The following is a 16,404-nucleotide window of genomic DNA, read 5'->3' as shown; positions in this document are numbered from 1 at the left end:
CATCCGTCTGCTCTCATTACATCTCTGTCCATTTTATCATTTACAGACTAGGAGATGCTGCTTTCACATAGCATTATCTTTGAGAATCAACTCTGTTGTCCATGTCCATGTCGTTTCCCTCTCTTCTGAGTAGTAGTCCATATTATAGGTGTTTCTTCATCATCTAACAAGCATTGGGGTTATTCCCCATTACTGCTTACTGTAAGTAAAACTAGGTTCCCTTGTGTGCGCATGGTATTGTGATAGCTTAGCTAAGCTGCTCTTACTCAGTATCATAGATAAAGTATCATCTGTAAACAAACAAAAATATTTCTTTTAGATTTGAGACAAGAGTCTGAGATCAGGGTGTCCAATGATCAAGATTGTGAGGCTCATGCCCCAGGTTGCCATTGATCTCCTGTGTCTGCCTCCTAGACTCCAGGTTCCAGACATGCAACACAGTACCTGCCTTATCTGCCTTGGGATTCTCCATCCCTCCCCTTCCTTCCCCTCCCCTCCTCTCCTCTTTCCCCTCCTCTCCCCTTCTCCTCTCCTCTCCTCTCCTCTCTTCTCCTCTCCTCTCCTCTCCTCTTCTCTTCTCCTCTTCTTGTTTCCCTCCTTCCTTCCTCCTCCTCCTCTGGAGATAGACTCAAGAAATCTTCCAGCCTATCACACAAGTGTGTATGTGTACGTATGCGTTCATACACTCTCTCTTCTCTCTCCTCTCCTCCCCTCCCCTCCCTTCCCCTCTCTCAAGGTCACAGGCATGTACCACCATATTCAGCTTGGGATCTTTTAGGACACTAAAGCCATTCACTGGGACTTTGCTCTCCTGACTTGATCACCTGCCCAAACCTTGGCTCCTTATGCTCTCACCATAGACGTTCAGGTTTGGATGTATGGGTCTGGGGAGTGACAGAGCATTGACTGCATATCTAAGTGCACATGTGAAGAGAGGGGTCTGAGGTGAGGAGGGACTGCCTCACTGCTTTCCCACAAGTGTTTGAGGATTCTGGTTATTTCTTATCCTCACAAGACTACTCTGGGCAGCTGACGGCCTTCAGAAGTATAAAGTGGAGTTTCCTTGTGCTTTACTTTTTGTAGCACCTTTTCCATATTCTTCTTCACAAGAAATTTCCATATTTCTAGTCACAAAAAATATTTGTGACCATATATTTTATTTGGTAAATTGTATAGTTCTTTTGCTTAATTTGTTAGTTTACGTTGTTTGTTGATTTCTGTAAATATTCTGAGTTCAAGTTCTTCATATGCAGTGCCCAGCTTTCAAGCATTCCTCACTTTCTATGACTTATTTCTACTCTTAATATCTTAGGAAGGACCAATCTTTATTTTCATAGCATTAATTTTTGAAATTATTTTTATGGAAAATATTTTATGGATGCTTTGGTATAATATATTAGTGTTTGATTAACCCGAGATCTCAAAGAACTCTCTCTATTTCCCCTGGAACGTTTATGTGTTTAAGTCTGAGTTCATCTCTGTACATGGTTTCAGACGTGAGTTACGGTGAACACTGAAGCCAATAGGCTCTTAAGTGGGGGACGATTGTGTGTGATAGAAAAATTTAAAAGCATCTTAAAGACAGTGCATGGTCACACTGATTTATACAGGATGCCCATAATATCAGAGACAGCAAGGCAAAGAGCACACACCTTCCCCAAGAGGAGGATGTCTCTCCAAGATTGGTAATGGCGGCTCTAGAAAGGATGGAGGACAAAACAGATCGTGGGGAAAGGAAGCAGATTGTAGATAATGGGTTTGAGTCTCTACTGTTACAGTGCACAGAGCTTTCATCTCCACACTCCTAGGAGGAAATTCAGTTCGGAGAAAGCAGGCGTTGCTCTGGGTCTTGGTGCCGAGTGACAGTGATACTTGGGGTTATGCCTCTGAGGTGGGGTGCTTGCGGGAGTGTGTCTGTGGTGCCAGCTCCTTTAAGCTTCTCAACTTGTGAAGAACTGTTTTCCTGTTTCTGTTCTAAACCATAAACTATGTACTTACCACTTACTGTGGACAGCCAGAGAGGTAATTAAATACAAACAGGAACAGCTTGTAATCTAGAGTGTGACCTTTGTCCTCAGGAACTTTCCAATTATTTCTGAAACCATTATTTCCAAGTCTTAAAATCATGCCTTTTCCTGGGCATAATTTAACTTTTTTTTTTTAATGACTCAGATTTATCATTACAAATATTTTTAACGACATCAACATCTAGTTTTGTTGCCTTTGTATTTCCCTTAAGGTCTTTAGTGCTTTATATATTGGTGCATCCTGTGTTATATACCAAGAAAATAGCAAGGAAAACTGGTAATGGACTCATTTGCAAAATAAAGTCAGAAACAATATGGAGTCAAGAATAAAGTGTCACACATGGGGCAGCTGTGGTAGAGTACGTGTTCTCCTCTAAAGCCTGGTCAGCTCTGTTCATCTTTTGACAGTAGTGTTTGCTGTATCTGGTCCAAAGTAAAATCTCCTGTGGGTTCTCTTAACATCTGTTGTATTAAAGGAAAGTGAATTGAGGAGTTCGGGGCTTAGCAGGAGCAAGCCATTTCCTTCCGCCACAACGACTCTGGTGTAGAGTAACATACTCACAGGTTTAAGAAAACAGCGTGGTTCCTGCTGTAAGCAGCAAAAGCAGTGTATTGTAAGGTGAGCAGGCTGTGTAGATGGAGCATCTCTTTTCTGAGATCATTTCCTTTCTGAGCTCCTGAGAGACCACGGGCATTTCACATCAAGATGTCTGCATTCGGATGGCCTGGGCATGCTATGTCAGGCGAAAGGCAGCATCTACATTTCAGAGCTCGGAAGAGCCATGGCAGAAGAGGTGAATGGTCCTTCCAAGTCTCCTGTGCCGGCTCATTCAGGCAAACAGGTGACCTTCCTGAAACGTGAGTTCCAAGAGAGAAGTGATGTGTCCCAGGTGTGCAGGGGTCACCATCAGTGCAGTGGTGCGGGTCTCATGTATTAAAGTAGCAGTGCGCTGTGGGCTTGGAGGACATACTCACCCCGTCTGTGCTTTCAGATGCTCTGGCTTTGTTTCTGGATTTGTACTTGTCTTAACTGTTTTCTCACTCTGTGTGTTTCTTATTCAGCAAACCATGGCTGACTCTAGGAAACCCTCAGGTTTTCTGCTCAAGTGCTTAGGTAGGATGAAGCCCACCTTTGAAGAGTCTCTTTGGGAAGCAAAGTTATGTAAGTGCAGTTCTCTTGAATGTATACATTGAGGACCCATGATAGAGGCTTTCTTCATCTCCAGGCATGTCTAGAGAAGAGAAATTATTGTGGCTGTCTTGGTACCCAGAGACCTCTCCTGAGGATGGGGAAGCAGTGTTTTATATCTATGTTTTTGTTTGAATCAACACTGTCTTGTGGACAAGAGCAGGAAAGGCAGGATAAGGCTTTGTATGCCCAGCTCCAACAAGAGGGTCTAGTCACTTTACCAACCTCCTGTTGATTCTCACACGTGGTCATTGTTTCCTCCTGCTTGTGAGGAAGGCAAGGCTCAGTCACAAGAGTGAAAAACCATGTGTGTGAGCTCTTGTAGCTAGCGCAGAGTGGCCAACATAGAGGCCCCACCCACAGTAGGCTGGGACTTGGGATGCTCTGACCTCACTCGCCCTTTTTCAGTCACACTCTACTGAGAATGTGATTTCATGCCCCTGTGACTCACCTTGACGTGAAATAGAGTCGTAGCCGCTGAGGAGCTGCATCGCTTCAGCAGAGTTCTAGCAGGAATCAGAGGGTCTCCTTGAAGAATGTGTTTGAACAAGGTTTCCATGTTGGTTGCCTAAGATGCTTTGCTGAGGTTCACACCCCACACTTTCAGACCCTGAACACAAAATTGATGACACCCCCTAAGAATGTAGTGAAAAAGGCCAACAGAGATGTTTTGGAATGCTTAATCTTCCCCTCAAACATGCTGCCCGTTCTCTTAGGAGGTTGGGATAGACAATGACCTCCGTACCAGCAGCCTCCCATCTTGCTTTGCCAAGCCCTTCCCAGAACACACTCCAGGGCAGAGGTTGGAAGGCCACTGTAAGTTCCTCCCTTGGAAGTCAGAATTTTATCTTGGTGAGTAATAACCCTGCCAAAACAAAACTAAGTCTGTGGAAATCGCAGATTTGTGGAAATGTTAATTAAGAAAGACAAAACTAATTCTTAAGCTGCTAATAAAAATGCTCACAACTTGCCCTTAGTTCATTAATGGACAGCAACCCCACCACCAGCTTTGGCCAGGCACAGGGCTAAACTTTGTAGCTAGACTCTCCTGGGCTCTCAGGAGGCAGGCACTGCCAGTCTTCGGTGCTCTTCCATTAAAACGTTACTCCCCGACGGAAGGGGTTCTGGGCAGGAAAAGACAGATCCTTCTTTCTTACAGTGACATTTGCCCTGACCTGCACTGAACTATCCCCTCAAAATAGGGTAATTTGACTGGAAAAAAAAAGTTAGAAAGCCATTAACAGCCCCTCCAAACTTACCTCTTATTTTTTGTGATGATTCAATATATTTGAGGCCATGTCTTGGTGGCATTCTTGGAGCATTGAGCCAGTTGGGGGCGTGTTGGTGTTGGCATTGGTTTGAAGAAGCTGTTCATGGGGGTGGCATACCAGTTATACCAGTTTCTTTGGAGGAACTAGGAATGTTCAGTCTCCTAGTGGTGAAGAAAGCCACTGGGATGCTGACACTTACCCCATAGTGCTTTGCTGTTTTTAAGAAGTAATTTTTTTTTTTTGGGGCTGGGGATTTAGCTCAGTGGTAGAGCGCTTACCTAGGAAGCGCAAGGCCCTGGGTTCGGTCCCCAGCTCCGAAAAAAAAAAAAGAAAAAAAAAAAAGAAGTAATTTTTTTAAGGCTGGGCCATAATATATTCCCATAAATGTCTTTCAAGAATCAAGTACAGTCAGGCTATGTAACCTTTTAGTAAATACTCCAAAAGAACTTACTTGCTACTGAGCTCTGCCTGGCATGTAGAAGACCTGGGTAGAAAACACTGCCGATGTCTCCTGGTTTTAAAACACTGTGGTAAAAACATAATAAAATTTACCTTTTACCCGTTTAAAATATATATATATATATATATATATATATATATATATATATATATATATATATATATATACATATATATTAATTATATGGTATAATAACCTTTCCAGTGCTGTACATGGATCACACTGCCTGGTTCCAGAACTTTCCATCAGTTGCCAGTGGGAATCTTCCATATAGGAAGTTATCACTCTCCTTTCCTCTCTTCTGGTACCTGGCAACCACTAATGTACTTTTTAAGTGTTTCACTTAGTTTCAGGATTCATTCATGTTGTAATGTGCCAGTACCCCTTTCCTCTCTATGACTGACAAATATTCTGTTGCACAGAAAGACGGCATTTTCTTTCCCCACTGGTGGGCGTGTGGAGTGTCTCCCTTTGGGGGCCACTGTGAGGAACGCCTCTTTGATGGTTGCTGTTCATTTGTTTATATGAACATCTGCGTTCAGTTCCTGTAAGCCATGGGAGTACAATTGCCAGTCACATGGTGGCCATGGTAGCCGGCTGAAGACTTGTGAGTCTCCTCCTTGGTGGCTTCAGTGCTTGTCATTTTGGGGGTACATGGTGGTGGACAGGGCTTTGCACGTATAAGTATAGAGCCTACCACTGAACGGCGCCCCTAGCTTATTTCCCACTGCTGTTTTTGAAGTGGCATCTTGCGGTGGCCTCGAGTTGTGTCCTCCGAGCAGTAGGTGGTATTGAACACTTGTTCACAGGTGTACTGGCCACCTGAGTGTCGTCTTTGGGGAACACGTCACACTTCCTGTCCGTGTGCATTTGGGCAGGTAGGCAGGTTTTCTTTCTAGATCAAATGTGAGTTTGTTTGTCACGGGAATGAGACTTTCTCGTGTACCCCCACCCTACGTCATCTGCGTAGGACGTCCAACCCCTAACGCCAAGTCCAGCCATTCAGTCTCATTGTAGCTCAGACTGTACTATTGACTTGCTTAAATTAAGATGCAAATAAGGTTCCACATTATATTAAAAGTCTGTCAATAAACTCCTTCCTTTTTTGTCGGGTTTACTTACAGAAGAGGAGCTTATGGGTGTATCCCATGGTGTATGTTCTTCTCGGTGCTCCAGTGCTGCCGTCTCTTGTGAACTGCTGGGTAGATCTGGAGGGCAGATGTGGTTCCCAGTCACGCCTGGCAGAGCCTTGGCTGAGAAGCTGTGTGGCGCAGTAGGAATGTCCGTCCTCTGGGGGACCATTGCTACTCATTGTGTTACACTTATTCTTTTCCAACGCCGAGCCTCTCAGTCCAGCAGACACCAGCTCATCAACATAAAACCTCTCTACACAAATGTTCTTAATTGTGTTCCTTGATTTCCCAGCTTCTAGGGTGTGTCCCTGTGACCATGTTCTGGACAGTCCTGTCCAATGCACTTTCTACCTGCTCTTGGTCCTCCCTCACATCACCTAAAGAAAAGGTTTAAAGAAAGCGATGATCCAGGGAGAGGAAACCTTGGCCAATGATTGTGGTGTGCAGTGGGGTTAAGGGTCTCCAGGAGGACAGCAGCCCTGCCTTTGGAGGCTCCCCGGCTCTGCCATGGCTGCCTGACAGGAACTTCAGGAGGGAAGCTTTATGTTTGCTAATGGTTTCTTGGCTGTTTAGCCCCATGTGTCTGAGCAGAACATGAAGCAGCTGCACTGTGTAGTAGAGAGGGCTATTTACTCCTGGTGATGAGGAATACAAGAAGAAGCGCCAGGGGGAATGTACCTCAAGTCCACACTCCCAATGGCCCACAGGTAGTGCCACTACCTGGGAGGCAACTGTTAAAAGCAAGCCTGGGGGACAGTTTATACTCAAACTGTGACAGCGGTCCCAGCATCTGGACTTCATGGTGGATCTTCTTTCCCCTACCTTACAACAGCTTGGCTGAGTTTCAGGAAGGAAAGGGCATAGCGGGCATAGTAGCACAAGACTCCCACATCTCTCCCCCGGTCCTTCTTTTAACAGTTCTGGGACGGATTAAAAGGAGGTTATTTTCACTGTTTTTTATAACTGAAGGGACAGTGCACAAGCCTGCCTCTGGCCTGAAGGGGACAGTACACAAGCCTGCCTCTGGCCTGAAGGGGACAGTACACAAGCCTGCCTCTGGCCTGAAGGGGACAGTACACAAGCCTGCCTCTGGCCTGAAGGCAGGCGGGCACTAGAGTGACTTCTTCCTGCTCCTGCTCTACTTCTCGGTTATTTGTTTTTTTTTTTTTTTTTTTTTCCACTTTACATCACAAAACTGGTTCTTAATGACGATGGCTGTACCACGGTGGTCTGCAGTTCTGCTTTCCATAGCAGGGGCCTACGGAAGGAGAGGATGAAAGATGATGAATCATGCCCTCTGGCTTCTTGCCAGATGCCCTTAAAATGGCATGTCCTTAAATAGATCCGACCTTTAATAGCTTTTTAAAGATCATGTGGTCTTCATGGGTGTATTCTGTGGTCCTTAATTAAATTTTAGACAAATTCAAACATTTTTGATGTGTGTGCAGGGGTGCGGGGTTGCCTATTTGCCTGTACCTGTGTGCATGTGCATATGGAGGCCAGAGGTCCATGCCAGGTATCTTCTTCAATTGCTTTCCACCATATCTTTTTTTGAAACATGCCTCTCACTGAACCAGGAACTCAACAGTTAGGTTAGACTGCCTGCCTGGTTAGCAAGCCTCCAGGACCCTTCCCTCTGTCTCCCCAGTGCTGGCATCACAGATGCGCCACACTGCCCAGCAGTGGGTGGGTGCTAGGACCTTTGCATCAGGCTTCATGTCCACACAGCAAGCACTTCACTAACCAGGCCATCGTCCTAGTCTCCACTCTTCAGTGTTCTGTGTCACTTTAAATACATAGGAAGATGTATGTATGCCTTGGCTTTCATATCCTACCCCTAAACTCCCAGTGCATTTAAAGAAGACAGGCCCATCTGATGCCTACTGAGGCCTTCCCCTAGGATCATCCCCTGGGCTTCTCTGCTCCAGGCCCTCCAAGGTGAGTGTCACAGATGATATCACATGTAAGCAAAGAAAAGGTATTTTCTATTCACATTGTAGACATTTCCTAGATGAAAGTGAGTGTGACTATATAAAGACATAGTTTAATTATGTATCCCAGGTTTGCCTTTCCTGGTTCCTCCTGCCTGGGCTTCCTGTGTGAGCTCTCATTGGGCCTTTCTCGCACTCCTGTGTTCATATACATCACACATCTTGTCTCTGCGTCCTGCTCCAGACACAGAACTAACTGACTTGCCAAGCTGAAAAGCCCAATACTGATGGAGAAGCTAAGTGCGAAGTATGAATTCAGAATGAAAACTGGAACTATAACTACTAGTATATTTCTTAGTTCCCTCTTGGTTTGTTTGCTTACAAAACAGATGCTCACTATGTTGCCCAGGCTAGCCCCACACCCAGCATCTTCCTGCCTCAGCCATAGAATGCTGGAATGCAGGCACATGCCACTCTGCCCAACCTCTGCTGCTGTGTTGTTGTTTCTTTAAGATACTTCTTTTCTTTTTTTCGGAGCTGGGGACCGAACCCAGGGCCTTGTGCTTGCTAGGCAAGCGCTCTACCACTGAGCTAAATCCCCAACCCCAAGATACTTCTTTTCTTTTTTTAAGATTTATTTTATCTTTGGGGATGATGAGATGGCTCAGTGGGTAGAAGTTTTTGCTGCCAAGCCTGAGGACCTAATTCGGATCCTATAACTCACACGGTGAGAGAGACAACTGTAGCAAGTTGTCCTCAGGCCTCCCTCCACATACATGAGATTGGCTTCAGGCCACCCTCCACATACATACATACATGGGATTGGCTGGCCGAGACATCGGCTGTCCTGTAGGAACTGAGAAGTGATATCCTCAGCCTGTAACCCTCCTTAATCTACAGTATAGAGACGTCGCTGTGGACAGCCCTGGAAGATCAGGGTCTGCCTTGTACACCAAAGGCTACTTTTTAAAAGCTAGAGCTGTCACTGTAGATCTTTGTGAGAAGGTGCCTGGCGGGTCGCACTGTTACAGGTTAGAGGCCTCTGCTGTGTTTGATTTGCAAGTGGCCATTCTCACTGTAAGTTAGAGGTTTCCGTCCCCTTGGCCTCTGAGCCCCACTACTGCCTTGCTGTCTTCTCGGCTGTGCATTTCCATTCACTTACGTGGTGCTGGGGATTACACCCAGGCCCTCAGCAATGATAGGAAAGTTCCTACCACGGAGCTGCGCCACAGCCCTTATCTCTCCAACACTCTCTTCCTCTGCGTGCAAGTTCCTCTTCAGTTCTTTGGTCCTCTTCATGCCCCATTAATGCTTTTTTTTATCAGCGTGGCCACTGCTTCGGAGAGCTCCAAGGTCTCCTTTCCCCTTACTGCCCTACTGTGTCTCCTGGGTGAGTCTACTGAGGACACCGATAGTTTTACTCTTTCACTGAATTTTCTCTCATGACCCCTGCACCCATGTATCAGTGCTCCCATGCCTGTTCTGCCTATTTACAAAGTACCTTAAAGTTAATGCACCCAAAATGTGACTCCTTGTATGTTTAAGCCCTGTTTCCAGGGAGCCCTGCTTCTGTGAAGGTCAGTACAGGTGTTTGGTTCTGCCAAGAGAAGCTAAGGGCTATCCTTGGCACGACATGCACTTACCCTTCATGTATTTAACCTGTTACCAAGTCCATCTGTAGCCTAACTCCCTTTTTCTGCTACCACAGACCTCTACAGTCAGCAGCCCCAGCCTGCCAGGTCCCGTTGACTCTTCTGAGTCCATTCAACCACACTTCACTTGGCAGCCTTCTGTTGGCCCTGGACTGCGTCAGGTCCCCATGTGGGCTTCTGTTTTACTCCTGAGTACCAAGGCCTGACTCAAGGGCCTGGCCTCAGGTGAGGATCCATTGAATGGGCAAATGATCCTCAGAAGGTACAGCCGTATCCCACACCCCTCCTTCTCATGTCAGTCAGCAGCTTCAATTCCCAGGGCCACGTGCTGCCTCACATGTAAGCTCGTGTTTCAGTGCAGACCTGAGGCCATCACTGTCTCCTCAGGTTGTCTGGTCCCCTTTACTTTCTGTTTGTTTAGTTCTTTGAGACTTTTATACAGTGTGTTTTGATCATAACCCCTACACACACACACACACACACACACACACACACACACACACACACACACACACCCTCCCAGATTCATTCCTTTTTCCCTGCCCATTCACTGTGTGTCTTTTTTTCCTTAATGTTTCTATGATAAGCCTTATTTTAGACAACAGGTCCACTTGAGGAGGCCATACTCATCTTGCTGTTTTGACACAAATGGTGATAGACTGGGTCTGCTAGCACCTGCTTCTTTGTAGTGAGTAGACACTCAGGCTCTCCAGGTGTCTCCTAAAGGCTTAGCAGTCGGTCATCAGAGTGGACTGACAGTTACATGTCTCCTTCTCTGACGCCTGGGACAGCTGCTCTCAGTTACGTGTTCAGGAAGTGAGGCCTGGCCCTCCCCCATCTACAAGCCTCACACAGTGGTATTGACTTGGGTTTTTCTGAGTCACAGACAGTTTAAGTTTATACCACCCAGGTGCCAAGAAAACCGCAGATTGCCGTTGCGTTTGGCCATCGTGGGCAGGTGAAATGACAACAGGACTGTATAGGGCAGTGGTTCCCAGACAAGTCTGGCTGGCTTGGCTGTTGACCTGAGAGGGATGCTCAGGTTTGCGCTTGCAAAGACAACATCAGACTGCACCTGCTGCACTCGGTCATCCAGACTCTGAAAGACAGAGTGAGAGGTTGGTTCTGGTGGCAACAGACTTGGTGAAGGCCCCAGGATTTCCTACCCATCCCACTGACCTAGAGCCTACTTTCCGTCCTGCTACGGGACAGATGGTGGCATGTGCAGGGCGGAGCCGTTGGACCTGGGTGATGAAGGGAAAAGCTGTTTCTCTGGTAACTTGGTATGATGTTTTATTATTCAGTGTGTTTCTTCTCCAAGCTGCTTACCATCCTGTCATGGTACCACTGGGCTTCTAACCAGGGCATGAAGAGCTTCACATGTGCACACGTGGGTGGGGTCTTCCCCTCTTCTGTTTCTAGCACTGAGCTTTTTGTTTTCCCTTTGCCAGCAAGCCTAGTGTCTGCAGACCTTTGTAGCCCTGACCATTACAAACAGTGATAGTGGTTGGAGGCAGTAGACCTGCTCTCTCAGGCTTGTGGACTTTTCCCACTTCCTAAGGAGCACCCCTGTGTCCAGACCTAGCATCCCTCCCCACTGAGCGGGAATAGGAGCTCAAGACCCAGCCAGCTTGTCTGCGTTTGGGCTTTATTTTGATCTGAAATGTTATCATCAACTATCAAAAGCGCCTCTCACCTGAAACCCCAGGACCCCTGGTCCATCCAGGAACCATATCCTGTGTCTATTTTGAGGGGAGGAACAGGGTAAAGAGGCACCAGCAGCTTTTCCCCCAGCAGGGTGGGGTTTGTCTGAAGGAAGCCAGCCTTGGCCAGTCAGCTGGGGTGCAAGAGTTTCTGCTGTGAGGCACAGTGAAGCCAGGCACGTCCACAACCCTGTGAGAACTGCTGTGTCCTCAGGAGCAAAAGAGGGCACCGACACAGGAAGAAGAGGTTTGTCTTTCTCCAGCAGTCGGTGACCTCGAGTGAGATACTGCCACTGGTCTGCAAGCACTGGACTGAGTGTCACTGAGACACTTCCTGCCCTGTTGTCTGTATGAGGCCTGTGCCTCAGCTTCTGCGTCAGTCACTTAGATGCAAATCCTGGAAGCATGGAAAGGACTTTTCTTTTCTTTTTTTCCTCTTTTCACTTTAGTCCCATTAGCAGACTTTCCCCCTTGGCATTCTATAAACAAAAGACCTTTCATTTTCGTCTCGTACTGGACCTTGTACACCATGCGGTTTATCAGGCCTGCCCATTCATTGTCTTACAGACCATGTAGGCAAGCTATGCAGCAGTGAGGACTCACCCTCAAGCTATCGCCCTCTTTTAAGACTGCTCCAGGGTGAGCTGCCCAGTGGTAGAGCATGGCCTAGCATTTGTGGGGACCCCCAGCCCAGCGCTGCAAAAATGACAGTAATAGAAAACTCTAGCTAAGGAGGACTTAGATGCTTCTTTTTGTGGTATTTGAGACAAAAGTTCCAGTTCCTGTGACCTCTTCTGCTGCCCAGAACCCTGGGTTGGTGTTTCATCTCCAATGGAGCTGGCCACCCTCGATGTCTGCTAAGAGTCAGACGGGAAAAGAGACAAGAGAGGCAACTGCACAAGAGTGTGTGTCTACGCTCGTGGACATCTATGTCTAGGAGGGGGGTGTCTTCTGTAGGCAGCTGTTACCCATCGTTTATTTCAAGGTGACTAGAATATCATCAGAAACCCCTTTGGGATAGTAGCTATTACCGGAGCAGAGACTGTGGGAAGGGGAGGAGGAAAATGGCCAGAACAGAAAAATGGTCAGTATGGTACCAAGACAGAGGCTTCTAATGAGACCCAGGCATTTGGGGAAGAAAGATACCATGGGGTGGGAGCACCCTTCAGTTGCTATTCAAGGCACTTTGGCCACCACCAACTTACTCCTCCCATTCTTCCAGGTCTGGTCAGATTGCTGTCCTTCTCCAAACAAGTTTATAATGGTTGAAGTCAGCTGCAGAGGTGGAAAACAACAGGTAGTCAGGTTACCCATTGCTGTTAGAGCCGCTACACTTAAAGGTGTGCTTGATGAAGGTGCTGCCAGAGGGCAGTGTTCTGTGCACACTGTCAGGGGCAAGAAAATGCACTTGGTGCTGTAGCTGATGAGAGAGAGCTTGGCCCTGTAACTGCTCCATGAAGAGACCATGTAACTCAGTTAGACACTGGCCAGCATGGGACAGCCTCTCAGCTCAGAACTTGGTCTCCAGTGTTTTTAAAAAGTACCTGTCCTTTTATAAAAGAAGTGAGAGTGATGAAGTGCTTTGCCAGCTGTGAAACTGTAGCTCACATAGCTGTGGAGGTGTTGGTGTTACCTGGGGACTTCTCTCATTCGTGGATGGATTTCAGAGGCTGCGTGGTTTGCCTCACAGTGAGATTGGACTTTGTTGCCTCACGAGGTTGACTCAGTGCACTTGAAGGTGGCATGTGATAAACTAAGATGTGAAATGAGGAGTGGGGGAGTCTTCATGTCGTGTGTGCCAAGGCCTGATGGCTTTGGGGTGCTTTACACCATTAGTGTGCACGTCAGTCCCTGTGCATGCCTACCTCTGAGATGCAGTGGCTAGAAGGATGGAGATGTTGTTGTTACTGTACCCCTCCCTTAAGCGGACCAGGGAGTTTATTGAAGTTCCTTAGAGGAACATGAGTGAGGGGTATCTGACTGGACCGTGGTCAAAGGCAGCAGTGTTATCAAAAATGCCCACTCTCATGTTGACTGTTCACCAAAGCCAAATCCGTGCAGCTCCTTACACTACTTGCAGGCAGATAGGAGAGTCTCCTTAGTAGTGTGGCTGGTGTTTGCCACAGAGTCTTAAAGTGGCTGTATATCCCAAGCTGACTTTGAACTCAGTCTACCTGAGTATCAGGATTACAAGTGTGTGCTACATTGCCTAGCTTAAAGACCTTTTCAGTGCTTTAATAAACAAGAGGAAGCTCACTACCCAAAGACTATACATGGACTGACCCTGGGCTCTGACCTCATAGGTAGCAATGAATATCCTAGTAAGAGCACCAGTGGAAGGGGAAGCCCTGGGTCCTGCTAAGACTGAACCCCCAGTGAACTAGACTGTTGGGGGGAGGGCGGCAATGGGGGGAGGAGGGGGAGGGGCTAGGGGGATGTTGGCCCGGAAACCGGGAAAGGGAATAACATTCGAAATGTAAATAAGAAATACTCAAGTTAATAAAAAAAAAAAAAAAAAAAGAAAGAAAGAAAGAAAAGAAAAGAAAGAAAAAAAAAGGAAGCTCACTGGTCATCGCTCACATCTGGCAGTCTGTGTTGTTACCACAGCAGGCCATGTGTGAAGCAGCTTATAGATTATGTCTGAGGCCCAGGCCTTACTACACAGGAACACAGAACTGATGGGTAGATCGATGGGTGGGATGGGCAACCCATAAAAGACCTAGTGACGGTCACAGGGTAAGCACTGAGCATGGCCCATAGCACACTCTGGTTCCTCTAGAGTGAGGTCATGGGATGGGATAGGGGTTGGGGGGTCAGTGTCCTACCTTCTTGAGAACTGAGAAATCACACTTCATCCCGTTTTTTCCTTTCCCTCAGAATATCGACATCACAAACTTCAGCAGCAGCTGGAACGATGGGCTGGCTTTCTGCGCACTTCTTCACACCTATCTCCCAGCCCACATACCATATCAAGAGCTGAACAGCCAAGAGAAGGTGAGCCGAAACCAGGGATGGTGCCTTGTCGGTGGGCCACTCGTTCCAGCCTTGCCTCACAGTAGCCTGTCCTGGCTCATTCCCCTGGATTCCTTGTTTATACTTCAGCCAGCCAGTCCCGGGTCCACCTATCGCCCCTGTAACAGCATTCCTAGTGGGAGTAGTTGGCTCTCTTTGGTTGGCAATATTTAGCCTCAAGGGCTTTAAGAAGTCCCAAAGAAAGATAATAGTGACATGATTGGTCAGGGCAGTCCAGCTAGCCTAGGCAGCCTCCTGTCACCTCAGGACCAGCACTTCTGTTCACAGCCTATCGTAGTACACCATGGAACTCAGCAATGACAGTCTTGTATCCAAGCTATGGTTCAGGGTACCCCACTCTAAAGGTCCTTCAGGCCCCTGCTTTCTTTTATGGTGGCCCAAGCCCTGTAGGGACCCTGCACAGGGGAGAATGGTCTCTGGATAGCTGTCTGCAGCTTTCAGAGTGGGAAAACAGTAAGTAGTGCTGGAGCTGGCTGCAGAGGAGAGCCAAGGCCCTGAGGGCTAGGGTCTGCCCTGCATGATCTTCCGCTTTCCACACACCCCACTGACATGATCTCTCTTACAGAAAAGGAACTTCACCTTGGCTTTCCAGGCAGCTGAAAGTGTTGGAATCAAATCCACTCTGGTAAGCCCCTCACTGAGGTTTTGCTGACAGTGAGTGCCTAGGAAAAGTGGTCATGGCTGGACTGGACTGAGGATGTGAACACTCACAGGATCTCAGTGCTGTACCAAATGATTCTCTTGAGGAATTATCCAAAGGAATAAGCAGCTTTGGACCCCAGTCCCAGCAACCTTATATGGAGCTGCTCTTCATGGTTGTCTGTTCATGAGCAGAGTCTGTAGGTTCAGGGAAAGTGTCACAGGGCTGTGCTGTGTGCCCTCTGTCAGTCTGCAGCAGTAGTGGCTCAGCCTGTGGATCGAGACTCCTCTGGGGGGTCGAATGACCATTTCAGTTGGGTCGCCTAAGACCATTGGAAAGCACAGTTATTTGCATTATGATTTATAACGGTAACAAAATTACAGTTATGAAGCAGCAATGAAAATAATTTTATGGTTGGGGTCACCACAACATGAGGATCTGTGTGAAAGAGTCACCACTGGTCTAGAGGGTGAGGGTCAAGAGCCCAGAAGCTATCCGGAAGTGGACAGCACTGCCCATAGTTCCTCACAGGGGCCATAAGAAGGTGCTGAAAATGTTGCTCATGATGCAAAACCCAAGTTGTGGAAATGGGGGCCTTTCTTAGGCTTCTACCCCGTCCCTGCTGGGCTCACAGACAGACATCTGTCTGCTCTTGCTGTCCTCTGCATGCCTACCACATCTAGATGCAGAAGGATGCTTCTGCACCTAGAAGGACTTGCTAGAGTAACAGTGACAGTGCCCAGACCTGTTCCTGCTCAGGGCTATGTACAAAAGAAAGGATCCAGTGGAACCAGAACATTCTTAGGATCCTAGGGGACCTGCAGGTCTCCAGGTCTGTCTCCTTAGCTAAAGGTACCCATTACCTTGACTTGTAGCAACTGCATGGGCCAGGAAGAAGTACTTACAGTAATAGTTATACCGTGACAGTGTTCACCTATAGTGTGTCTTCGAAACTCAGAAAATCATGCTTGCTTAGGCTAGCCTTTATCTGGCTGTGTAGGAAGAGATCAGATACATTGTAGTAGGACATTGCACACCATGTACAACGTGTTCATTAAAAAAAGGCTAGGTATTTCAGCCTAACCAAGAAGCTTATAGTCAAGATTTGTTCACAAGCCAACTGACTTGTTTGCTGTCTTAACTTGCTCAGGACAGCCCTTCTCATCCCGTGTGCTCAGTGGCATTTCTGGGTTCCTCGAGTGTGGAACGGTCTTCTCAGACTACCTGGCCCTGCCCTTTAGTTGCTACAGGCCCTTGTGACAGGTGCTGAGACCCCAAGGGCGGGAGCCGCTCTATTTCCACCACAGGCCACTTGTTCTCTTCACAACGCAGCTAAAAAAGAAAGTCTTTATAACTCGACACACC

At 47.3% G+C, this 16,404-nt stretch overlaps 1 protein-coding gene across 2 annotated transcripts in view; it reads left to right on the top strand.

Moving 5' to 3' along the window:
• Nucleotides 1-16,404, top strand: part of Specc1l (sperm antigen with calponin homology and coiled-coil domains 1-like) — a 105,679-nt gene that overhangs the window by 86,431 nt on the left and 2,844 nt on the right. For both annotated transcript variants that reach the window (XM_087597685.1, NM_001039455.2), the window contains exons 14-15: nt 14,244-14,360; nt 14,965-15,024. In XM_087597685.1, the coding sequence (XP_087453811.1) occupies nt 14,244-14,360; nt 14,965-15,024 (177 nt within the window). The remainder of the gene's footprint in view (nt 1-14,243; nt 14,361-14,964; nt 15,025-16,404) is intronic.

The sequence above is a fragment of the Rattus norvegicus genome, chromosome 20 (assembly GCF_021556685.1).
Source record: "Rattus norvegicus strain SHRSP/BbbUtx chromosome 20, alternate assembly SHRSP_T2T, whole genome shotgun sequence".
NCBI classification, from domain to species: Eukaryota; Metazoa; Chordata; class Mammalia; order Rodentia; family Muridae; genus Rattus; species Rattus norvegicus.
Note: the sequence above shows the minus strand (reverse complement) of the source record. Positions and strands in the feature narration are given on the sequence as shown.